This window comes from Fusarium proliferatum, assembly GCF_900067095.1.
Source record: "Fusarium proliferatum ET1 genome assembly, contig: FPRO_scaffold001, whole genome shotgun sequence".
In the NCBI taxonomy this organism is placed as follows: Eukaryota; Fungi; Ascomycota; class Sordariomycetes; order Hypocreales; family Nectriaceae; genus Fusarium; species Fusarium proliferatum.
The window spans coordinates 5,483,040-5,507,318 of NW_022194790.1; the positions used below are offsets into that span (position 1 = coordinate 5,483,040).

General features: G+C 48.6%; 6 protein-coding genes and 1 non-coding gene across 7 annotated transcripts; 5 read left to right on the forward strand and 2 right to left on the reverse strand.

The window, feature by feature from the left end:
* Positions 1-1,270: 1,270 nt before the first annotated feature.
* Positions 1,271-2,565, forward strand: FPRO_00310 (putative mitochondrial phosphate transport protein MIR1; the record flags this gene model as incomplete). Its single annotated transcript, XM_031225533.1, has 4 exons — positions 1,271-1,431; positions 1,642-2,061; positions 2,123-2,468; positions 2,527-2,565. 4 exons carry the CDS (start codon positions 1,271-1,273, stop codon positions 2,563-2,565), a joined length of 966 nt encoding a protein of 321 aa, XP_031076160.1.
* A 1,104-nt stretch (positions 2,566-3,669) lies between these two features.
* Positions 3,670-6,004, forward strand: FPRO_00309 (uncharacterized protein; the record flags this gene model as incomplete). The annotated part of the gene is made up of 3 exons (XM_031225534.1): positions 3,670-3,716; positions 3,776-3,811; positions 3,865-6,004. The coding sequence occupies 3 exons, from the start codon at positions 3,670-3,672 to the stop codon at positions 6,002-6,004; spliced, it is 2,223 nt and encodes a 740-aa protein (XP_031076161.1).
* A 3,661-nt stretch (positions 6,005-9,665) lies between these two features.
* Positions 9,666-11,209, forward strand: FPRO_00308 (uncharacterized protein; the record flags this gene model as incomplete). Its single annotated transcript, XM_031225535.1, has 4 exons — positions 9,666-9,898; positions 9,951-10,168; positions 10,215-10,442; positions 10,491-11,209. The coding sequence occupies 4 exons, from the start codon at positions 9,666-9,668 to the stop codon at positions 11,207-11,209; spliced, it is 1,398 nt and encodes a 465-aa protein (XP_031076162.1).
* A 101-nt stretch (positions 11,210-11,310) lies between these two features.
* On the reverse strand, positions 11,311-11,392 carry tRNA. The gene is given in 2 exon segments: positions 11,311-11,345; positions 11,357-11,392. It is a non-coding gene; the product is annotated as a tRNA-Gly (tRNA).
* A 2,302-nt stretch (positions 11,393-13,694) lies between these two features.
* On the forward strand, positions 13,695-15,524 carry FPRO_00307 (uncharacterized protein; the record flags this gene model as incomplete). The annotated part of the gene is made up of 3 exons (XM_031225536.1): positions 13,695-14,159; positions 14,213-15,278; positions 15,331-15,524. The coding sequence occupies 3 exons, from the start codon at positions 13,695-13,697 to the stop codon at positions 15,522-15,524; spliced, it is 1,725 nt and encodes a 574-aa protein (XP_031076163.1).
* A 529-nt stretch (positions 15,525-16,053) lies between these two features.
* FPRO_00306 (uncharacterized protein) lies at positions 16,054-19,733 on the reverse strand (the record flags this gene model as incomplete). The annotated part of the gene is made up of 2 exons (XM_031225537.1): positions 16,054-19,051; positions 19,102-19,733. 2 exons carry the CDS (start codon positions 19,731-19,733, stop codon positions 16,054-16,056), a joined length of 3,630 nt encoding a protein of 1,209 aa, XP_031076164.1.
* Positions 19,734-21,869: 2,136 nt separating this feature from the next.
* Positions 21,870-23,902, forward strand: FPRO_00305 (putative flavin-containing monooxygenase; the record flags this gene model as incomplete). The annotated part of the gene is made up of 5 exons (XM_031225538.1): positions 21,870-22,034; positions 22,087-22,566; positions 22,613-22,853; positions 22,908-23,687; positions 23,742-23,902. The coding sequence occupies 5 exons, from the start codon at positions 21,870-21,872 to the stop codon at positions 23,900-23,902; spliced, it is 1,827 nt and encodes a 608-aa protein (XP_031076165.1).
* Between the last annotated feature and the right edge of the window lie 377 nt (positions 23,903-24,279).

Here is a 24,279-nt window from a genome sequence, read left to right on the forward strand (position 1 = left end):
GATAATCAGGCGTTCGTATAAGTTGACAAGATGACCTGATCTGATATAAGTCAAGGCACTTATTTGTGATCTTCTTCCACTGAAAGACAAAGGGGACGTTTGTATCGGCAGTAGGCTCCCTATCGGAGATAAGGAGAGAAATACAAGGCTAAGCTTGGCTGAACAGGGATAATGATTTTGGTGGTTCAGCGTCGGCTGAAGGTGGTGAAATCGGCGATTGATCTGAGATGCGCCTATCAGGGCTGCATGATACAGGCTGGATGCATTAGGTACCGAAGTGGCTGCCAGACAGAAAAGGGGACGTTGAGAAAAGTTTGTTTATGAAGACATTGAAAACTTTGATATCCTCAAGAGTCTTCTATTTACCCGAGTATCATCTTCATTGATGGTATGACGTCGAATTCCGAATAGAAGAACGCACTGTCGCGAACTTGATTAACCTCCGAGACCGAGTCGAGCAGGGGGCGAGCAGAAGAGACATTGCTTATCGCGCAATATCCATTGGCTGGCCCGGTGATAAAATAAACAAGCACGCAAGAAAAAACTTGTCTCTCTTTGTCTTATCCAACCAATGCCGTGGACACGTTGGCGAGCAACGGTTAGTTACTGGTGGGTCTGCCCGAGGAATCCTCGGGGAGCCCAGTATGTGAGAGTTCACCAAATCTGGCATTTTCCTCATTTTAGAAGAGTAAGACGAAGAGATTTAGAAACTCACTGATGTCTAGGTCTTGGCGGAGTATGAGAAATGTCAGTCAGTTATCAGGTTACATGTTGCAAGTCATAAGATCCTGTAGCAGGCTGATTACACCGAAAGAGCGGTCTTTGGAATAACGTCACTGGCAGCTTTGCTTCTGGGGGAGGACATTCCCCAATCTCTACTTTACCCCGGGCCTTGCAAGTATTCATGATCTGTTGGCCGCTGTGAGCCAGTGGATAGACATGATATGGGGGCATCATGAGTGCGAAAAGCTAGTCTCTGGGGCTTTGTTTGTTACCTAACGGACACAAATTGCGTAGCATCCTCCCCTTGGCCCGGTCCGTGCATTCGCCGGCGCCGATTATCCGAGTCTTCCCGAGCTCTAAAAAAAATCAATGGCAAAGGAGGCATTATTTTTCCCTTTCCCCAGCTGCTCCGCCGCGGGACCAAGTAAAAAAAAAAGTCACTCAAAACACCAGAAGCTCTCTCTCCCTTTTCTTCTTCTTCTTCTTTCTCACTCCACCATCTCCCCTCAGTCTTTTTTTGTAAACGTCTGATCACATAACCTTCACAATGGCTGCCTCTACCGGTTCCACAAAGGTCGACGCCGTCGTCCAGAACATCAAGGCTGAGACCCCCGAGAAGAAGACTGGTCTTGCTCTCTACTCCCGATTCGCCCTTGCCGGTGCTGTCTGCTGTTCCGTCACCCACGGTGGTCTCACCCCCGTCGATGTGTATGTTTGAATCGCCTCTGCGCTGAGTTTCTCGTCGTCAATTGCTTGAGAGGTTGTTTTTGTGGTTGTGCGGGTTTTGTCTCGGAGAAACTCAATGAGGAACCCGAGATGGACACTTTGCAGTACTGCAAACCTTGAGAGCCATGATGGAGAAGCAAAAGCACACCAAATCGAATCGAAAGAACAAGTTTACTGACTCTGAAACCACAGCGTCAAGACCCGTATCCAGCTCGACCCCGCTACCTACAACCGCGGTCTCGTCGGTGGTTTCCGCCAGGTTGTCCAGAATGAGGGTGCTGGTGCCCTCCTCACTGGTGTCGGCCCTACCTTTGCCGGTTACTTCCTCCAGGGTGCTCTGAAGTTCGGTGGTTACGAGTTCTTCAAGCAGCAGTGGATTGACGCTCTCGGCTACGAGACCGCCTCCAAGAACCGAACTGCTGTCTACCTTGCCTCTTCCGCCACCGCTGAGTTCTTCGCCGATATCGCCCTCTGCCCTCTTGAGGCCACCCGTATCCGTCTCGTCTCTGAGCCCACCTACGCCAGCGGTCTCGTCTCTGGCTTCGGCAAGATTGTCAAGAACGAGGGTGTCGGTGCTCTCTACGCCGGATTCGGACCCATTCTCTTCAAGCAGTGAGTATTCCCGCTATTATACCGCTCAACTGTGTTTCAGCAAGCTGACTTTCCTACTCAGGATCCCTTACACCATGGCCAAGTTCGTCGTCTACGAGAAGGTCTCTGAGGCTGTCTTCCGCAAGTTCCCTAAGAAGGACCTCTCCGACGGTATGCAGACCGTTGCCAACCTTGGCTCTGGTCTGATTGCCGGTTTCGCCGCCGCCATTGTTTCTCAGCCCGCCGACACCATGCTTTCCAAGATCAACAAGACCCAGGGTCTCCCCGGTGAGGGCACTGTCTCTCGTCTCATCAAGATCGGTAAGGAGCTTGGTCTCCGTGGTTCGTACTCCGGTATTGGTGCCCGTCTCTTCATGGTCGGTACCCTCACCGCCGGTCAGTTCGCCATCTATGGTGATCTCAAGAAGGTATGTCAATTTCAACCCCCCTAATAGTTCCGGGCATCATTTTAACGCATTTTCAAAGGCTATGGGAGCTACAGGTGGTGTAGAAATCGCTGCTTAAGCGCGTTTAATCACATCTAGAAAGATTCGCGAGGTGCGAGAGGTGATATGAGAAGTCTGGGGAGTGTGGCCCAAGTATTGCCCAAGAGCTGGGCCTACTTGTAACAACAGCTGCTGTTAATGCCAAAACAGCTTAGCAGGAGCTTACGGATGACATCCAGATTTGCTCTCGCTGTCTGGGAAACAAAAAGTGATCTTTTGGTTGAGGGGGGATGCTCGTGTTAGACTCATGTTTGCCTATGATACCTTTCCGCATTAATGGGCAGCAGACGGGTGATACCCCGCCGAAAGGTTGTATAATAGTCTCTTTTTACGCTGAAATCATAGACTGGGAGTTTGTGGACTCTTATATCTACTTGTTTGTTCATCATGACTATGATATGTGAAGCTATTCGCAACTGGCACCAGCGGCGCTCTAGGACCAATTGAAGGAAATGATGTTGATTGAGCAATCTGGTATCTAGTAAGAGCGTATTAGAGGACTATTCACATACAAAATTAATGTTCGCCTTGAATTGATTATGTTCATCATGACATGTCGTTGTAATAAGGCTGAGCATCAGGCTATCGCACCTTCCTTCTCCTCACATCATGCCAACCCACGAGGCCCCCACGTGCCGCCCATCTATACCTTATCCAAAAATAGAAACAAGAAATGGCTCGATCAACGATGATTAATGCTCTTTATCTAGTGTCATCTTGAGATCACGTTGCGCTCATTGTGTAGGTAGGTTTGGGTGAAACTCGCGCGAAGCACTGTCTCAACTCATGGACTGCCTCTCCTGCCTTGTGAAAAGTCATCTCACCTCACACGTCAATGGCACTGACTGCTCTTCCAACGAGCACCAGTAACGAAGCCGCCAAATGCTAAAGCTACTGTATGAAGGCTACGGACAATCAAGCTTCGTATTGCTCTAAGATCATGGTCCAACACTGACTGATGTGGGACCTAGAACCGCGGTCCAATTCCGCATAGGGATGAGCTTATCTTATCAGCCAGAAAATCTCCCAAATTTTCTTCGTTTGCAGACAAAGTTCAAAGGGACCAATCCCCCACCCTCCCGCTCTATATCAACAGATCAACAGCGAGAGCCTCGACGTCGCAATGGTCAAACGAAAGGTCGCTGCACTCGAGAAGCTCGATGCTGACTTGTGCGTCAATTGCGAAATAATTCCGCTTCTTTTTGACCATTCACTAACATTTTGTACAGCGCGAGTCTGCAACAAAAAATCCGTCGCGATCCCAAGTGCGTCCCTAAATTACTCGATACTGCGATTAAATACTGATACAAAGCGCTAGGTCGTACAAGGAGGAGTTTTTGAAGCAATGGGAACAATATGAGGCTCAGCGTGAGATCTTCTTGGTCTCTCCTGGCACCGCGACCGCCGATTCTGTCGAATCTTTCCACAACATTATCGATCTAATCGCTCACGTCGCCGATTGCTACAAGGAAGAGACAGCTACTTTCCCCGACGATCTGAAGTCTATTCTCACACAGAACCATGTCATTCTACACCCCGAGCTGCGGGAGAAGATTGTGGGAAGTCTGGTCTTGCTGCGACGAAAGGAAGTTATCGACTCGACCAGCGTCCTCACCACGCTTTTCCCCATTCTCGTATCGTCGCCTAGCAAAACTCTGCGTGAAACCCTGTTCCAGAAGATCTTGAGCGATCTGCGAAACTCGAACACGAAATCCATCAACCACCCTCTTAACCGAACCGTTCAGACCGTTCTTTACAACCTTGTAACCGCCGATCGATCCTCTCCTCGAGCTATCTGGGCCATCAAGCTCACCCGCGAGATGTGGAAGCGACAATTCTGGACCGATGCGAAGCCCGTTGATGTCATGAAGGAGGCTTGTCTGTCGGACAACGAGAAGGTTGTTGTCGGTGCTGTTCGCTTCTTCTTGGGTGGAGACAAGGAGCGTGAGGAACTTGAGGACGAGAGCAGTGATGAGGAGGTTGATCTGAGCCAGGTCAAGCATCAGATGGGTATCAACAAGAAGACCAAGAAGTCGAAGAAGCAGTACGACAAGGCTGTCGATAAGGTCAAGCGCGCTGAGCGCAAGAAGACAAAGCCTCATCCTCTCAACTTCTCCGCTCTTCACCTCCTTCACGACCCTCAGAACTTTGCTGAGGAGCTATTTTCGAAACATCTACAAAACACCAAGGCGAAACTATCTCTCGACACGAAGATTCTAGTAACACAACTCGTCACCCGACTTGTTGGTCTGCACAAGTTGACTATTGTGGCGCTCTACTCCTGGTTCATCAAGTTCCTTACTCCTCGACAACAGTCTGTTACTTCTTTTCTAGCTTCATTGGCGCAGGCAGTCCATAACTTGGTGCCTCCCGATGTGCTGGAGCCCCTGATTCAGAAAATCGCAAACGAGTTCGTTTCAGAAGCTTCGGCCGCTGAGGTCGCAGCTGCTGGCCTGAACTCTATTCGCGAGATTTGCGCCCGTCAACCCCTGGCTATGACTGATACTCTATTACAAGATTTGGTCCAGTACCGCAAGAGCAAGGACAAGGGTGTCATGATGGCTGCCAAGGGTCTTTTGTCACTGTACCGAGAGGTTGGTGCCGAGCTTCTGAAGAAGCGAGACCGTGGTAAGAACGCCACTATCAACCTGAAGGCTGGTTTCCAGGCCCAGCGTAAGTTTGGTGAGGAGGATGTCGGCGGTATTGAAGGTCTGGAGCTTTTGGAGAAGTGGAAGGAGGAGGAAAAGAAGAAGAAGCGACTTGCCAGAGGTCTTCCCGAGGATGCTGCTACTGATGAAGAGGACGAGGGAAACAAATCCGATGAGTGGGAGGTTGCTTCTGATGACAGCAGCGAGTCTGGTGACTGGATTAATGTCTATCATTCCTCCGATGAGGAGGATGACGAAGACGAGCCTGCGTCAAAGAAGCAAAAGACAGACGAAGAGCCTGTTATGGACGAAAAGACCAAGAAGGCTCTGGAGGAGAAGGAGGCTGAAATCGACCGCATCTCCAAGCTCGCCACCACAACCATCCTCACACCCGCCGATCTCGCCAAACTCCAAGAGCTCCGCATGTCGGCCTCCATCGACAAAGCAATGGGCAACCGCCGCAAGCGACAGCAAGAAGAGAATCGCCACCGCGACGACGGCCTCACCGCGGAGCAGATCGAAGCGCCCGCGCGTCTCCGCAAGCTCACCAAGGAAGAGCGTGTCGCGCTTGCTAAGGAGGGCAAGCCAGACCGCGAGGAGCACAAGAGCACACGGGCTATCAGCAAGTCCAAGATGCAGGCCCAGGGCAAGAGCACGAGTAATAGGGAGAAGCAGCGTAACAAGAATATCTTTATGACGATGGGCAAGGCGAAGAGCAAGCATAAGAGGAGTTTGGTGGAGACGAGGAAGGTTCTTAAGAGACATGTCGACAGGAGTACCAGAGGTGGACGAAGAGCGAACGGTACATAGTTTTGGAGTTTGGGGGGTTGGGTTAGAGATAGATTCACTTGTGCTATTGACACAGCGCGTGCTAAAAGAAAGACTTTATTTTTGTTCGACTTACTCACTTGGAGGTTCTTTTGTCTATGCATTTTCGTGAAGCAGCCATTAATCCTGGAGTTTCCCACTCCTTACCTCTCTCAAACGCCGATGGATCAGCCATCTGTCTCTTAGTCCGGACTACTAGCTCACCTGTCAGACTATATCGAGTCAGCATTAATTCGATCTTCGTTTTTTCGAGCCTTGGATCGAGTCGAGTACTGGTGCTTGTGAGAACGAGCGCGAGCGCGAGCACTAGCACGAGCCTGACAGGATCTACAATAGAAAGTGGTCTTGACTAACTTGTTGCAACCGGAGGTTTGGCAGTGTTGCTTGATTTCATGGGTGCCGCGGGACATGGCGATGAGAGTGAAGCAAGTCTCGATCGTTGCGGCATCGGCGGACACGTTGATGAGGGTTTCCTCGATGTTTTTCGCTTTAGCGATGAGGTTGGTCTTGTTTTCCTGGATAGAAGGCATGATGTCGGTTGGTTAGTTAGTTCCTTGCTTTACCTTGCTTTGGAGTTTGTATGTTGAAACACCAGGTTCTTGAGATGGTTGAAGTTGTTAGGAAGGAAAAATCATGAATTTGTAGCATTTTGAGACGGCGCTGGCTGAACATGTCAGTGAATGAGGGTTCATGTTCTGTATTTGGTGTTCTACCGTGCAAATAGATGTTCACGGTCAAAAGTATTGTTGCTGAGTGAACAAGGCGACTTTTCTCGTATGCGGCAGTTTTGTATTTAAAATGTTCCTATTATTATATATCTAATACCCGAACCTCTCATTGCTATTCATTCATGAATTCGTGAATGTTCATCCCCAGATAACGTCACTTGTCCATCTATCCCACAATCTGCAACGCTTGTGATCATGAGAAAGCAGAGTGGATGTTATCAAGCCCAAGTATGTAAGTGAGTCTAATGTCAATCCCGACTGTTATAACTAGAAACTATTGATTCATTATTGATTTTACGTTGCTATTTCCATGTGTGCCTGTATTCTGCGCATTTCCATGGGCTCTTGTCAGGTGGGATATTCCATCCTCGAATGTTATCCCTCGTGAAATAGCTGGCTCCATCCATAATCAAGATGATAGGCTTGAGAAAATCGCAGTCAGACTTCGTCCAGAATCGAAGCAAAGCAAGATGAAAGCTGATGGCATCCATCTATCGGACCCTACTTTCCATAACGTATTCCCGCTTGACCCGAGTGCGAAACGTATTCAGCCATCTGCTCTCAGTCAGAAAACCCTCTCTCAATACCGTCTATAGCGAAGTCCAATTGTCCGGAAAGGGATGCTTGGTTACTCGCGAGTAAACCCGCATGACTTGAAGCCAGCCGTTCCAAAACGGCACGGAGAGCGTTTGACATCGGTTGCATTATTGAGTCGTGTCATTGCATCATCGATGGATTTTGATAGAATGAGCCCGTGTTTCTCGGTAACCACATCGGCGTAAACGCGCGTTGAAGATTGGATCGTTCAACCAGTCCGATAGCTCCTTGTTTGCACTCGGTTCCTCCTCGTTATCTTCACTCCCCGGAATGTCAATATGGGACAAAGTATCCAATACATAGTTGAAACAGTCTCTGGGGTGCAAGCCGTGTAGTTGGCATGCACCTGCGTTGGCGTGAAGATTGCTCAGACCTTGGTGTTGATATCATCGTCGTCGGGTTTGATCTGCAACTAGAAGTTTTCGAGGATGTAGAAAAGGCACGATTATGGGAGGCTTGCTCGAATAGGCGAATCGTTTATTTTTCTCAGTTCCAAGAACTCGACGAGCGGCTTGCGCGACCCCCTTGTTCAGATCTGTATGCGTAGGGCTGGCTGGCTTTCTGAGTATGGAATTAATTATGCATTTATAATCAATGAATAAAGAGAAGCACCCACCTTGAACTCGGTAATCAAGCTTGGCATAGCTTTATCGGAGAGTGGTTCGTTCTTTTGTCGTGGAAGAAGGTAGCCTCTTCCCAATTGTTGTACTGAGGGGAGTGCAGTCTGTCCGTTGAACTGAGTGAATGAGTCCAATATGGAGTTCAGATACCTGACGTCGTCGGTTCGTTTCCAGAGACGATAATGGATCGACTTTCTTGTCAAGATGTCGCCGGTGTGTGTAATGAGAAGGGGATATTATACCTATACGCCCTGGGGATCTCAATCCTAACAAAAAGACTTAGGTAACTTGGTCTAACTTTGTGATAGATTTTAGATGAGTTTAGGATATCTTTTACTGAGGTCTGGTTTCTTGCTCTTTCATGATCACTCGGAATATAGCCATGTGACGATCTAAGATATCACACAACATCACAATAAACAGAGAGGTAACGAAGGTTCATGGTGTACTGTCGGCTTTGTGATGCTGAGCGAATAAGACGACTGTTCTCGTACGTGACAGTGACAAAGTCTAGAACGCTTCTCGATCATGGTCAGGGGAGTGAATAGACTTGAACTTGTAGCATTCTGATACAACATCACCTCAACCAACGATTCACCACGTCAAACCTTCAGGTCCCCCTAAGGGCTGTAAGAAAACTTAAGACCTCTATCCTAGAGGAGGAAAATATTTGGGCAACTTTAGCCTAAGTTTAGGGGGCTCTTTACTAAATTGATTTTAGCATCCTCTTCCCAAGTCCCAAGTTTTCTTCCTCCCTGCCCTGAGGTCCCCTTGTCTCACGTCGCATCCTGAGACACAGCACTTTAACAAACTTCCTCGCAACCAACAGAGTAATGCGATTGGCCATCCCAGGTAAATTACCATTCGGCATGTGGGTTAACCAAGCCGAGAGCCTAGAGGGAAAATAGTCCGATGATAGACATGGAAATGGCCGTAACAAGAAGGCGCTTTATGCACGTAAGTTGCGTGCGTATCACGAGCGGAGGATTTAGCTCTTGTGTTTCATTTGACGTTCTGCCCCTCGTTCTTGGGGATTGAAGTCAAGGAGGAGATTGTAATTTAACTAAGAGGAATAGACGGGGACTTGCCGAGGGAGAGTGCCGTTGGGAATTGACGCTATTGCCAGCCACGTTCGGCAGATGAATGCCTTGTGAAAGTTGGAGTAATTGGTCGGTATGCATGAACAACATCACTTATCAGCAATATTTATTACTACACATCTCCCTTTGTCAAAGCTCTAGACTTTAGAGTAACGCTTAGGTATCTCTACAAACTCTTCTAGAAGTGTCACCCAATGCATCTTCAGCCCACATCCCCTCCCACTCGGTCCATCATTGCAACGATCATCATGGATAGTCCGAAAACCTGAATCATGTCCCCGACCAAAAACAACCATAAACCATGCTTATCACTCCATCAACTAAACCCATTCCAGACCCCTTTCCCCCTTCCCCCGCAAATCCCCAGGTTTCTTCTCCAACAAACATACTCAAGCTACTGGAGCCTTTTCCCTGATGAGGTTACAGCGCAGGAGAACCGTGATGCCACACTTTCGATGACGGTCAATGTGTGACGCCCGCCCCCTTGCTCGGGGCTGCTCGAGCCGATAAAAGAAAACTGTAAATAGCTTGCTCGTTCCCCTTTCGCCTCCTCAAAACTGTAGTTCTTCCTTTTTTTCCCCCTCGTAATACATTCATCATGGGCGCCAAAAAGTTCTTCAAGGAGAGATCGCTCAAGGTCTCGGATAAGAAAGTCACCAAGGCAGCGGAGCTCACCTTGCGAGAATCCATCTGGCCTATTGCGCTTGTTACTGTTCTCTTCTTCCTCTGGGGTTTCAGTTATGGACTCCTTGATACGCTGAACAAGCACTTTCAAAAGGTGCTGCATATCGATCGTGCGCGATCGGCAGGTCTTCAGGCTGCGTACTTTGGGTATGTACACCACTATCGACGAGTATTGTAGTAGAGCTGATAGAGGTTTCAGTGCTTATCCTCTTGCGTCGCTGGGACACGCTGCGTGGATCCTTCGTCATTATTCGTACAAGGCTGTGTTCATCTGGGGTCTTTGCTTGTATGCTGTTGGCGCGTTGATTGCTATTCCGTGTATCAAGGCAAAGTCGTTTGCTGGGTTTTGCATGTCCATCTTCATCATCGGAAACGGACTTGGTTCTCTTGAGACTGCTGCTAACCCATTCATCACTGGTATGTTGACTCGTCCTCAGTTTGTATCCGTCTCTGACATCTATAGTTTGCGGTCCTCCTCGATACTCGGAAATTCGCATCAACATCTCCCAAGCCTTCAACGGTATCGGCACCGTCATTGCTCCCGTCCTCGGCTCATATGTGTTCTTCAACAATCTTGACGATAACGCAGCGCTCGCCAACGTGCAATGGGTCTACCTCTCCATTGCCGTCTTCGTCTTGATCCTGGCGTGCCTCTTCTACGTCTCCAAGATTCCAGAAATCACCGACGCTGGTTCGTCGAATCCCCTGCACCGGTACTACCATCACTAACAATTTCCAGACATGGCCTTGCAAGCTCAAGAGACACATTCGGAAGCCGATGATAAACCCTTCTATAAACAGTATAAGCTCTTCCATGCTTCATTCGCTCAGTTCTGTTATACCGGCGCGCAAGTTGCTATCGCGAGTTTCTTCATCAACTACGCGACTGAGATGCGCAAAGGAACATCAGACTCAATGGGAGCTAAGCTCTTTGCCGGCGCACAAGCAGCCTTTACCGTCGGGCGTTTCTTCGGAACGTTTCTCATGAAGTTCTGCAAGCCGCGAAAGGTGTTCTTCGTGTTCTTGACTATGTGCATTGTCTTTATCGGACCGCCTATCGTCCATCACGGAACAGCTGGTGTATCATTCCTCTATATCGTTCTCTTTTTCGAGTCTATCTGCTTCCCTACCATTGTTGCTTTAGGTATGAGAGGTCTTGGTCGCCATACTAAGCGAGGAAGTGGTTTCATCATTGCTGGTGTTATTGGCGGTGCCTGTGTGCCTCCCCTGACAGGAGCTGTTGCAGATATGCATGACGTTGGTATCTCGATGGTTGTACCCATGATGTTTTTCGTCGCAGCCTGGTCATATCCCATTGCTGTCAACTTTGTCCCCTCTTACAAGAAGGTGGTTGACGTTTTCTACGAGGCAGACATTGGTCTTGGAGAGCGAACTCTCGATGAAGAGAAGATTCAAGGTACACAGCATGAGGAGAAAGATATGACGGCACGCGCTTGATGTATGCAATTCCTTCCAGAGTAGGTAGCATAGTTAGTGGTCGGAATACCACATTTTCAAAAAAGAAACAGATGCACAAGACGTAGAAACGGCAAAAGAGATGCGTAATCTGGGAATCGAACCCAGGGCTCCCCGACGCTGCTCGAATGGCAACGGAGAATTTTACCACTAAACCAATTACGCTTGTAGTTCGTTGAAGAGTCTTGTGGTAGCAGAATTCATGTTTCGTGATGCTAGGTCTTGGTGGATGGGCTAAAAATTTTCCGTGGGGCAGTTGTGGGGTATCTAGCCGAGCCAATTAGAGACAGATTGTGTAACTCCCGAAGCGGCAAGCTGTCACGTGGCCGATAAAAGCCTCATTGTTCAAGTATATTCTTGCTGTCTAGATATCTAGCATGGAGACCAAACGCCAAAAAGAGAGTCTGACTGCTGAATCATGAGACTTGGTCGCTCAGTCAGTGACCTCACATGCTCTCATATCCAATACTTCCAGTTGTGAGTATCTGTTGCAACTATCCCTGCAGTGACATACTCGCTTCGTTTCGATGAAACAGAACACGCAGTGATATATCAGCTACAAGAAACACGTACAGTCAAGCATTGAGTTACCGTTTCAGAAACTATAAGATCATCAGCAAGAGGTCGAAGCTTTCCCGCGTGTAGTAACCGTTTCACGTTTATTTTTATCATCAACTCAAAATCCCGAGATCCTACCCTGTATCTCAACCGGGACGTTAACTGCCGATACCTTAATTCTAACCTTATTATTTCCCGGTTTCATATGACCATAAACATTCAGTTTTTTACCAAATCGTTATTCAACCTCAGCAAAATTTGTGTGAGATAGGCTCTTCATAGCGTTGTGCTCTGCTTGTGAAGCAGCCAGTGCTCCATATAGACTCGCCTCAACTCCGTGAAGATCACGAGTGGGTCAGAAGCAACGTCTCTCTGAGCACTGATTTACATTCGTCGTGGCAAGGAACAGCCTGGAATCAATATCATAGCCATCATCGACGACGGAAATCCCACGTCCCGGCTTTACGCCAAGAGTAATGTCTTATTGCCTCGGTGACACTTGAGAACGAGTCCCCATGGCAATTGTTTCAAAAGCCACCTCACAGACCATATCTCTGCGTGGGATATACTCTTTTCGGATACCGATAGAATCATCCGAGAATATCCTCTCCTTGCCTCTCCCTCTCTCTCCACCATAAAAACATTGACCATCATAATGCAGCCCCAGTAGCCAATCTTGCATTGACGTCTCACACGTGTAGAGATCCTTTCTTCTCATTCGCCGCGTTGAAAGCTTGGTTCGGACAATACCCGCAGATCTAGCACAAAAAGGAACAAGCTCCTTGGCTTTATCCACGATAAAGTTGAGGGTCCGTCTATCATGATCCCTGCCTACAGCATTTCTCGTTTAGTGCACCGACGACTTTTGAACGCATGGTGCCTGTTTGATTGGTCGCTTTTTCGTTGCGTGTTTCGAGCTTTGGAGGTTTTGCCTGAAAAGAGTATCGAGTCGCGTGTCTGTGCTTCAAGCACACGAGGGCTCCTCTACTCAGAAGCTGAGGCTCGTCGAGTTCGACGGTTAAGAAACCAAGAAGCATTGGGCTCTTTCAAGGGAACTGTGAAGAGCCTGTCTACAGAGGAACAACTTAGCAGCTGAGTTCGAGCAATTGAGTTCAGAAACCCTTTCAAGCTCAACCTTCGCCATCTCTCTCGATCGTCACAAGCTCTCCAGCTCGTTTCCCCTCCAGGATTCGTCAAGCCATGGCTCGCCTACAGCTTGGCATACATGCCCCCAGCATTAGCCATCTGCATCACCATCTCAGACGTCGGTGACGCATTAGGAATCATGTCGCATGCTCACTCCTCTCCCACCTCAAACCCATCGTATTCCCCTCTCAGCTCATGTGTCGCGTGCTCTATTTCCCAAAACCATCACTCTTGCCTTTCCCGCGATCGCCAGTTACAGCCTGAGACGTTTTAGCACTGGAAACAAAGTTAGTCACAAGCTTAAGGTAAGCTTAGTTCTTCAAGTGGAGAGGGTCTCCAGTTTCTTCAACGCCTCCCGGATGTGTTGCTACCGTTCAGAGAAGCCAATTGCTTGCTGTAGAGCCGGTTCGTGCATGTTCCAGCCCTGTTCTGTGTTACGCAGTCACACTCGCACTCTGTTGATCTGACTCTTGGCGTACAAGAATTTCTGTGGCAAGCCCGGGATGTTTGATGTTAATCCTAGCTCGAGGTCCTTTTCTTCGGTGGAATCGTCTTGGCGATGTCTTGTCTTGGCTCTTCTCTTGGGGGGCGTGTCAGTAACTCCATGGCCCACGTAGAACAATTCTTTCTTTTCTTCTCCACCAGCTGGAAAAAACTTATATATACTACGGAAATGTCTCGTAGAAGCTGAAGTCTCCAGATCCCTCACACATCCTCCCTTTCCTTCTGAACCTCTTCTTTCTACTCGTACTGCACCGCTGAAATGGCAGTCTTCGCTCAGTACGACTACCTCTTCGCGGTAGGCACTATCTTTGCCTTCCTCGATGCCTGGAACATCGGTGCCAACGATGTCGCCAACTCATGGGCTTCATCGGTGTCTTCCCGATCTATTAGCTACTTCCAGGCTATGATCGGTGCCAGTATCATGGAGTTCACTGGTGCTCTTGGTGTTGGTGGCCGTGTGGCTGATACCATCCGAACAAAGATTGTTGATGTCGAGGCCTTTGACGATAGCCCTGCTCTTCTTATGCTGGGCATGGTCTGCGCAGTTGTTGCTTCTGCTAGTTATCTCACGTTTGCTACCCGTTTTGGCTTCCCTGTGTCTACTACCCATTCTATCCTTGGTGGTGTTTTGGGTATGGGTGTTGGTGCCCTTGGCGGCTCTGGTATTACTTGGGTTGGCTACAAGGAGGACGGCTCTCTTGATATTCAGCAAGGTGTTGTTCAGGTTAGTACTCAACCACCATCTCACACCCATATTCACTAACTCATAACTCGCAGGTATTCCTCGCCTGGATTATCGCCCCTATGCTTTCTGGCATCTTCGGTGCCAGCATCTTCCTCTTCACAAAATACTGCGTCCTCCTCCGCAAGAGCCCTGCTATCAAGGGTCTTATCCTCGTCCCCTTCTACTTCTGGGCCACTGCCTCACTCATTGTCATGCTTCTCATCTGGAAGGGTGGCTCTTATGAGGTCAACCTTACTGAGGAGCAAATCCCCGGTGTGATTGTCGCCGCTGGTGCTGGCTGGGGTCTTCTCATGGCCATTTTCCTCGTCCCCTGGTTGTACCGTATCGTCATCAAGGAGGATTGGCAGCTCAAGGCTTACCACATCTTCCTGGGCCCTCTCCTCCTCCGCCGTGGTCCTGTCCCTCCCACCCCCGACAACTTCCAGGGCGTCGTCCGCAACTTTTACGAAGGCCATCTTACCCGCGAGGAACTTGAGGAGCGCCGCACTCAGCGTGCTGCTGCCCTTGGTGAAGATCTCGAGGCCGCTGGCAATGACAAGAAAGTTGTCACTGAACAAGCTGCCGAGGAACCTGCCGTCAACCCTCACCAGCACAAGTCCATGGTCGGACCCAAGCCTGATGCCCCTTGGTATACCGGTGCTTTCATGTGGTGGGCTTTCAAGTTTGCCATTCTCCACGGTGTCGATAAGGACATTGTCAGCTCCCAGAGCGAGAAGTCTGTTGTTGCCGGCGATGTTGAAGAGATTCACGCTCGTGCTGAACATTTCGATAACCGTACTGAATTCCTGTACACTTTCCTCCAAGTCATGACTGCTGCCTCTGCGTCTTTCGTCCACGGCGCCAACGATGTTGCCAATGCTGTTGGCCCTTACGCCTCTATCTACCAGATCTGGCAGTCCGGCGCAGTCCCCGGAAGTAAGGCTCAAGTTCCCATTTGGATTCTCGCCTTCGGTGGTGCTGGCATTGTCATTGGTCTTTGGACATACGGTTACAATATCATGCGAAACTTAGGTAACCGTGTGACACTTATGTCTCCTGCTCGTGGCTTCTCCATGGAACTCGGCTCTGTTATCACTGTCATCCTGGCCACTCGTCTTAGTAAGTTAATCCACAGACACATTTCAACAGCATGCACTAACAAGTCTTGCAGAGCTGCCTGTGTCTACTACTCAATGTATCACTGGCGCCATTGTCGGAGTCGGTCTCTGCAACGGAGATTGGCGTTCTATCAACTGGCGCATGGTTGGATGGATCTATCTTGGATGGTTCATCACTGTTCCTACAGCTGGTCTGATCTCAGGCTGCTTGATGGCTTTCATCACATATGCTCCTAACTGGAACTAGAGAAAAGATTGCGATAGAACTGTTATGATTTTATGTTGAATGGCGTTTGGGAATAAGATACAGAATATACCAATTTTATGATTCCAAATTGAACACATAAGCTTGCACATGCGACTTCTAGGAGAGGTAAAACTTGGGACCTGTCTCCCATGACAAAAAGACTTAGGTAAATTGAGGAAAGATAAGTATAATTTTAGTAGGTCTATACATCAGCCTGCCTTTAGCACTTTGACCTAAGGTTGGAGGTTTTTTTGCTCCGTAAAGGGGCTTTCTGAAGCATCGTCACATCTTAACTGCGCGCAGCTCATATAAGAAAGAGACAGGTTACTTTTATTAAAGGAATGGCTATCTTAAATGATGAAACAATGTACCTAATCCCTCCTCAACCTGTCAACTAGACACGGCACCAAGTACTGTATCCTTATTATGTACCCAGGTCAAGTGGTTCTCTTGTGTCCAGTGACACTGGCCTTCAGATTGTGGTATTCAATCTCATGCTTGGATGGCCTTGGCCTCGTTTGGGAGCGCATCAGTTGTAGAGTCGGGCGAATCTCACGGAGCGCTTCAGGGGCTTGTGCTTCTTCTCATCTTCCTCGACGTACTTAGCAGCCCATTTCTCAACGGTCTTCTCAACAGCCTTCTCGACCGTGGTGTCGTCATAGGGATCGGAGCGCTTATCGTGCTTACCATGCTCGGTGGATTCAGTAGTCTCAGCGGTCTCCTCCTCCAACTTGAAGATGATTATGAGGGCCTTGCGGACTTCTTTGTCGATGACCTCATCGAGAAGCTTCAGAACCGTCTTGATGGCGTGTTCGACCTCCTCATCTGAAGGGCTATCGCCCAGATCCTTGATGGCCTTGACGAAGATCTTGTCGGCAACCTTGACGATATCCTGGATAGCAATAGTAAGGGTATCATAAATGAGATCTTCATCAGGCTCTGCAACACCTTCAATCTTGACGATGCGGCGGACGATCTTGTGGAAGTTCTTTGCGATGGCTTTCTCGATGACCTCCTCAACCTTTTGGAGGAACTCGACGATAGCTTCAATGCTAGGGTTCGGCCCGGTCTTCTTAATAGCTGTGCGGATGGCCTTCTCGATTTTCCCCAAGATTTCGTCCTCAGCTTCCTCAATGTACTCTTCGACCTTGGCACTGTTGACTTCAATCTCAGTAGCCTCGCTAGGCTTGGACTCAAGAGAGCGCTTGTGGGCGCCCTTCTTACCCCAGTGGCCGACTTCAAGGAAGAAAAGCTTCTCTTTGAACTTGCGCTCATGGGTGATGCGGGCATCCCAAAGCTTCTCCAAAGCCTCGTGCTTGGCCTTTTCCTTCTCACTCTCCAAGCTCGCCTTCTTGGTGGAATAGTGAGAGGACTTCTCGAACTCGGTGGTGGGCTCGTGTTCATGCTCCTTCTGCTCATGGTCGTAGTGATGCTTCTTTTCAGGCTTGTCCTCATGTTCTTCATGTTCCTCATTCTCATCATGATGATACTTCTTGGGCTCATGCTCGTGCTCATGCTCATGTTCCTTTGGGTGCTTGTAGTGGTGCTCCTTGTGCTCTTCCTTAGGCTCATGCTCCTTATGCTCGTAGTGCTTAGGTTCGTACTCCTTGTGCTCATGGTGACCAGAGTGGTGTTCCTTTTCAGGTTCCTCATGCTTATACTCCTTGTGCTTGTAGTGACCAGAGTCGTACTTCTCCTCAGGCTTCTCGTGCTCATAGTGCTTGTGCTCCTTATTTGCAAAGTAAGCATGGTAGAACTTGTTGAGGGCCTCTTGGAAGTGTCCCTTCAGAACCTCTTTGACCTCCTCCTTGGACTTGTAATCACCATGCTCGGAAGCAGACCTCTTATCATGCTCATGCTCGTGCTCATACTTGGGTCCGTACTTGTACTTGTGCCCGTGCTCTTTCTCATGCTTGTACTTATCCTCTTCGGAGTGATACTTGTGCTCAGGATCGCCCTTGTGCTTGTGCTTGTACTCGTCCTTGCTGGCCTCTTCCAAAAGCTTCTTGTGCTTCTCGGCCTCGAGCTCACTCTTGGATGCCTTTTCCTTCTTGGAAGCATCAATGTGAGTGCGAGAGTGATCGGACTTTTCCTTGTAGTAGATGGTAACTGGATCCTTGTGCTCAGATCGCTTGTAGTGGCCGTAGTCGTACTCATGGCTGTAGTGATGCTTATGAGGATCATGGTGGTGATGACCGTGGTGACCGTGGTGGCCATCATGATGATCATAATGGTGCTTTTGAGGATCGTGATGATCATACCCATGGTGGCGACCGTCGTGGTGGCCATCGTCCTTATAGTCGTAGTAAACATGGTGCTCATTGTAGTGGACATGGTCGTCAAAGTGCTTATGACGGTGCTTGTGAACATGGTCATGAGCGTGGCTGTGGTTGTGTCCATGATGATGTCCGTGGTGGTGCTTATGTCCATGGTGCTTCTCTCTGTTTTCCTCGAGCAAGCCGCGAGCATGGTGGTGGTTATATCCATCATGGTGCTCACCGTGGTGATGCTTGTGACCGTGATGATGGTTGTGGTGCTCGTTGTGACCGTGGTGATGGTTGTGGTGCTCAACATGATGATGCTTGTGATGCTCATTGTGGTGATGCTTTCCATCGTGGTGCTCATAATGGTGGTTTCCATCATGATGCTCGCCATAGAGATGCTTGTAAGGATCACGGTGGTGGTGACCATCGTGGTGACCATGATGATGAGCGTCATGATGACCGTGATGCCCATGGTGATGACCGGGATCAGCGTGGTGGTAGTGATAACCGAAGTGCTTAAAGTAGTCGTCCAAGAAAGCATTGAAGTCGCGGTGGCTGTTGGGATCATAGTAGTGATGGAGCTTGTAGTGATCATGGCCATCGTGGTGACCGTGATGACCGTGGTGATGACCGGGATCGTGATGCCTGTGACCATCGTGGTGGTCATGATGGTAATGTCCAGGATCGTGGTGCTTATGGTGGTCATGATGATCATAAGAACGGGCATGATGCTTATGATGAGGGTCATGATGATGGTTCTTATGGCGGTGATCATGATGGTGATGCTCCTTGTGAAGATGACCGTGGAGGTGACCGTGTCTGTGTCCATGACGATGAGCATGGTTGTGACCATGGTTATGGTGATGCTTATGGTAATGCTCATGGTGATGCTCCTTGTGCCTGCAGCTGTATGAGTACTGGGGAAATGAAAGGATAAAGCGGGGGTAGTACTTCTCTTCCTCCTCTTCGGCTTCAGCCTCCTCCTCTTCCTCCTTCTTGTATTTCTTCTTCTTTTCCTGTTCCTCAGCCTCAGCCTCGGCTTCCTCCTCTTCCTTCTTCTTCTTCTTCTTCTCTTTTTCTTCTTCAGCCTCAGCCTCAGCTTCTTCCTCCTCCTTCTTCTTCTTGTACTTCTTCTTTGCCTCCTCGGCCTCTTCCTCAGCCTCTTCCTTCTTCTTCTTGTACTCCTTTTCTTCTTCAGATTCTTCGGCTTCGGCCTCTGCTTCTTCCTTCTCCTCAATCAACTCGATCTTCTTGTGCTTGTACCTGCTTGATGTTAGGTGAGGTGAGACATGCTGATTAACGGGTCGACTTACTCCTTGCACTCAGCGCAGGTGTAGCTGACAACGAAGTACTTCTCGTTGATATCGGGAGAGCGGCTGTAGAGCTCGTATTTCTTGTTCCCGTGGGAAACGGTGGCCTTGACCTTGATGTAAAGTCTCCAGCCTCCGTTGTCCTCGAGGGGACAGAGATCGCCGTAAGAGCCGCCATCCGAAAGGGAGAAGAAGGGAACCAAGCACTTGGCCTCCTTGTAGTCGTTCTTGGCCTTGCAGTGGTCGCTCTTCTTGTTGTACTTGAAAGAGTCCTCTGTGGGAGGCTGACCACGCTCGATGTAGACGGCTACATCTTCGTACTTGTAGTGGTCGATATGCTTGAAGTTGAAGACGATGCCGTTGTCCTTGAAATCGAAGGAAACCTGAGTCAAGGCCTCGTGGGGGGCGCAATGAGATGTGCCGACACAGAGGTCCCAGGAGTTGCCGGGCTTGTAGTCGTTCTCAGGAAAGACAAATGTCGCAGGGTCGGGAACCCACTTGTACTTGCCATCCTTTGAGCATCCTTCAAGAGAGCGATGCTCTTCTTTACCGGATTCAATCTTGAAATGGGCAAGCGACTCGTGGGCGACCACCCCGAGGGCCCCGTTGAGGGCGTAAAAGAGGGACGTTCTCATCTCTTACTCGAACAGAGTGCAGAAATGAGAGGGTAACGAATGAGGTGAGAACTTGATCGGTTTGATGAGACTCATCCTTAGAGATCCTCCAACTCTTTTGTACTTAGACTCATCTCAATTGCTGAATATCACATGTGTAAGGAGGAGGTTGGAAACATGATGACGCCGTATTCATGGCGATATCCAAAGTTTTGAGGCTTCGGTGAGAAGTATGTCAAGCTTCAGAATGAGGAGATATTGCATCGAAGAAGGCTTTGTGGATCCACGACGCCCCAGAAACGTCGCCAATGAAAGTAAGGGTGAGGAGAAGGGCTTCAACAACAAACCGTTCCTGATGTTTATCCAAGCTGTTGAATGAAGCAAGGCCATGAAGTACCTCTAATGGTTTTCATGAGTTGCTTCGGATTACACTGCTCAGGTTGACTCACTGAATTGTCATGGCCGTGAATGAACACCATGATAGAAATTGAGACACAAAAACAGTTCCTTTAGTGACCTTTCTGCTTCAACTAGACGTTGGGACGATACTACAGCAGTTTGACCTAGGAGCTCATTGTCGAGGAGAATGAGACTTGTGTGGCACATGGCTAAGATGTTGGTGAATATCCATCGCGCCATTCGACGAGTTCCACATCGTATGGCCTCCGGGTTGCTCAGAAACAGTATCAATCCCCTAGGCTCTCATCCCAGTCCCAGTCCCAGTTTCCGTCTCTTCGTGAATGCGCGTATGAGTTCCATGGTTCGCTGGTCACGTAACTCGATCGAAGATTGCATGTGACAATGCAACATGAGGTGATCTCGAGGCTATGTTGAGCACATTTGCGTAATTGACGATGATAGGTCGTAGTCAAATAACGAGGTCGGTCCGGCTCCAAAGTTGGCTGCAGGATGCATATCGTCTTGCGGGAAAAGAAGCCCAATAGTTGTTTGACGATGCTGAAGAAAGAAGTTGTCGATGATATCGAAGGACTTTTGGCGTTGGTTCCTGAGGCTCAAATTGAGGAGTACTCACTCCGTTGGGAAATTTCGATAGGTCGAAACAAGGGCAGCATGCAGGAACGGAGATAACCTAACGATTCCTTGGTCTAGAAATGACAGAAAATGTTACATAAAACGAAGGATCAGACGATGGAATACGAAATTTAAGCATCCTGCGGGTTCGCGATAAGCTTTAAGCTTGAACGAGTGCCGAGGCTTTTTATTATTGAGTTTGACGACAAATCGACGATCCATTGTTTTCCCCACGGGGTCTTTGTCAATTCTTGCGGACTCAAAGTAAACAATGAGGCAATAGCTGCAAAGAACAATGATCAGGGAAGTCCCAGGTGGTGGTCATGGGTTCCCTTCGTAGGTGGCCTCATCCAGGAGGGAGTAGGTAACACTCACAAGTAATGCTCTGGGTTCTATGTCAGCAAACGTATTCGAAATTTACGTGAGAGACAGTAGAAGAATTGCGAGCGATGACTACCTGTGTACGAGTGTTCGCAAAAGTTGGCGTGTAACGTTATGCGGGAGTGAGCACCCATGATTACAGTTGAATGAACTGCAATGGGATGTTCAGTCACCAGATATATGAACAATGGAAACGTTTTGAACACAAGGCTTTGACGGTGAACATTCAGAGAGACTGTTAAAAAGTTGTGTGCCATGAAATGTCTATCGTAAACTATCCAGCCGCAGGGCTTTTCAAGCCATAGAACTTGCTACCACACGAAACTCGCGATGCCCTCACTTTTCGCCCTGTCACTATTCCAATGTCTGTAATATATAGTAAATCGATTGATTTAATTAAATGCCCTTCAATAATGAATAGTATTGAAATGTACCAGTGGATTTGACTCGCATACTGTTCAAATCCACTCCAGAGTGAACATGTCGCTGTGTACTAGCACCCTCCATTTGACACTGGCAGTGGCAACGTCCAGCCTGATTCACCAGGAACATCGTTTGTAGTATATTTACTCTTCCATGGTTTTATTATCATCCTCTTTCTGAAACTCCCTTTCATCCGTCTCTTCATCTTACATCAACACCCAGGACAAAATCTCATTGTTGATCATCACCATCTCACTTTCTATCAACCATAACCTTCTCACAACTCTTTTGTATCATTTCTACCTCACAAGGCAAGTCACCATGAAGGTAGCTGTCATCGGCGGTGGTCCAGCTGGACTAGCTACCCTTCGATTTCTCGCTCATGCCCATGAGTACTTCCCCATTCCCCCTATCGAGGTCCGACTCTTTGAAGCTGAGTCCCAGATCGGCGGCACTTTCTCCTACCGCGTCTACGAAGACGCTGAGGTAAGTTATCAACCATTTCCTTCAATGAAAACATATGCTAATCATATCATAGCTCGTCTCTTCAAAGTATCTCACTGCTTTCTCCGACTTTCGTCTCCCAGACGATGCCCCTGACTTCGTTACCCCTGAAGTCTACGTTCAGTATCTCAAAGACTACGCCACCAACTTCGACCTCTGGCCTAAGATCGAGTGTAACACAAAGGTTGAGAAAGTCCGTCGTGGACCTAACGACACTGATCATGTCATCTCTCTGCGCAACAAGCGAGGTGCCTTTGATTGGGAGTGCGATGCCGTTGCTATCTGCAGTGGAATCAACGTCAACCCAGTCATGCCCAATATCGAGGGCATCGAACGAGTTCCCAAGGTCCTTCACTCATCCCGTCTCAAGTCTCGAGATCAGTTTGGTGAAAACACGAATGTGTACATCATGGGTGCTGGCGAGACTGGCATGGATCTTGCGTACCTCGCTGTCACTTCTGGCGCAAAGACTGTGACACTCTGTCATCGCGATGGCTTCTTTTGTGCACCCAAGGTATGTTATCACACTATAATTGTAAGAATAAGCTAACAGTTTATAGATCATCCCTATCCCTCAAGCCTTGGGACGTTCCACCCCCACTGCCAATAAGCCTGTCGACACCTCTGTCGCCAGCCTGTTTGACACAGCCTACGCGCATCCAAAGCTTCAGAAGAGCCAGCTTCTCTGGACTTACTACGACAGCTGGATTAAAAATATGCATAAGTTCATCTCAGGCACCGAAGAGGGTCCTGATCAGTGGGTTGGCCAGATGAGCCCTGACCGCAAGTACATGGATTCAAGTAAGTATCCCCCTTTTCCACAATCTATAGACACATCGGCTAACATATTAATAGTCCTCCTCTGCAAGTCCGACAAGGCTCTACCTTATATGAGCGTCGGCAAACGATCCCAGTCCTTGGGCAACCGTATCCGATCTTTCTTCATGAATGTCAAGATTGAAGACACTAAGGGCAAGAAGATTGATGTGATGACTTGGCCTACCAGCATTGACCGAGATGGCAACATGCAGTTCGACAAAAAGCTTCCGAGTGACTCGACCCTCCCGAAGGAGCAGCTGAAGCCCGATGTCTTGGTCTTTGCAACTGGCTACACTCGAGATTTCCCTTTCTTGGACAACGACTACCCAACTGTCGCTCAGACCAACATTCGAGAGATCTACAAAGAAGAAGATGTGACTCTTGGCTACATTGGATTTGTCCGTCCTTCTATTGGAGCCATCCCACCCCTTGCCGAGCTTCAGGCTCAGCTTTGGGTTCTTCACCTGCTCCAACACCAGTACCCTAAGGAGGTACCTGCTATCCGAGACACAAATGCTCTTGAGTCTTATGACCTTGACTATCGTCTTCACCCCCGAGGCAACTACAGTTTCTACGAAACCAAGCGAGCTGTTGACCATGAGAGCTATGCTTACCAGATCGCTCTCGACATTGGTTCCGCACCCAAGGCCCGTTCGGTTATGAAGAAGGGCTGGAAGGTTTTCTACACCTGGGCCATGGGATCCAACTTCAACACTAAGTTCCGAATGGTTGGTCCCTGGAAGTGGGAGCATGGCGCGGAGAACATCATGCGAAACGAGTTGTACAACATTGTCAAGCGCTCCGGCGGCTTTGTCTGTAAGTATTCCCCCATGCCTCCCTATTTGAAATATATACTAACTGATTTCACAGATCTTGCGACCTACACTCTTGTGCCTCTATTTCTTTTCGGAAGCATGAGCATGGTCCTCTATGCCTGGTACGGTATCTGCAACTATTTCGCCTCTCTTCTTGGCGGACACTCTGGGTCTGCCACGAACGAACGGAACGCCCATGACGACCGAATTGCGTGAGCGGATATTGAAATCAGATTTTCACTTTGAGTATGAAGCCACGAGAAGTTTTGAGCACATGAAAGGATAGACCTTGGGTCGTTTGCGACGTCGACTTACACCGAATATGAGAGGTTGGTTTGAGTTTTGCAAGTTGTCATTGGTTCCCTGTGGACTAGCGAGTCTTTAGCACTGCGGAGTAAATCTTTTGTAGAAGAAACCCATCAACAGATGAAAAACTTGTGATTTTTGATGGTTGCAACACATGCAGCTGCTTCAGTACATGCCTTACAGTTTCACGCTAATCAGTACCTTCAATCCAGTGCGTATTTTCAAAACAAGTGTCATTGAACGTGAATTTCCATTCCATAAGTTTCTCGTGAGAATAAAATGAACTG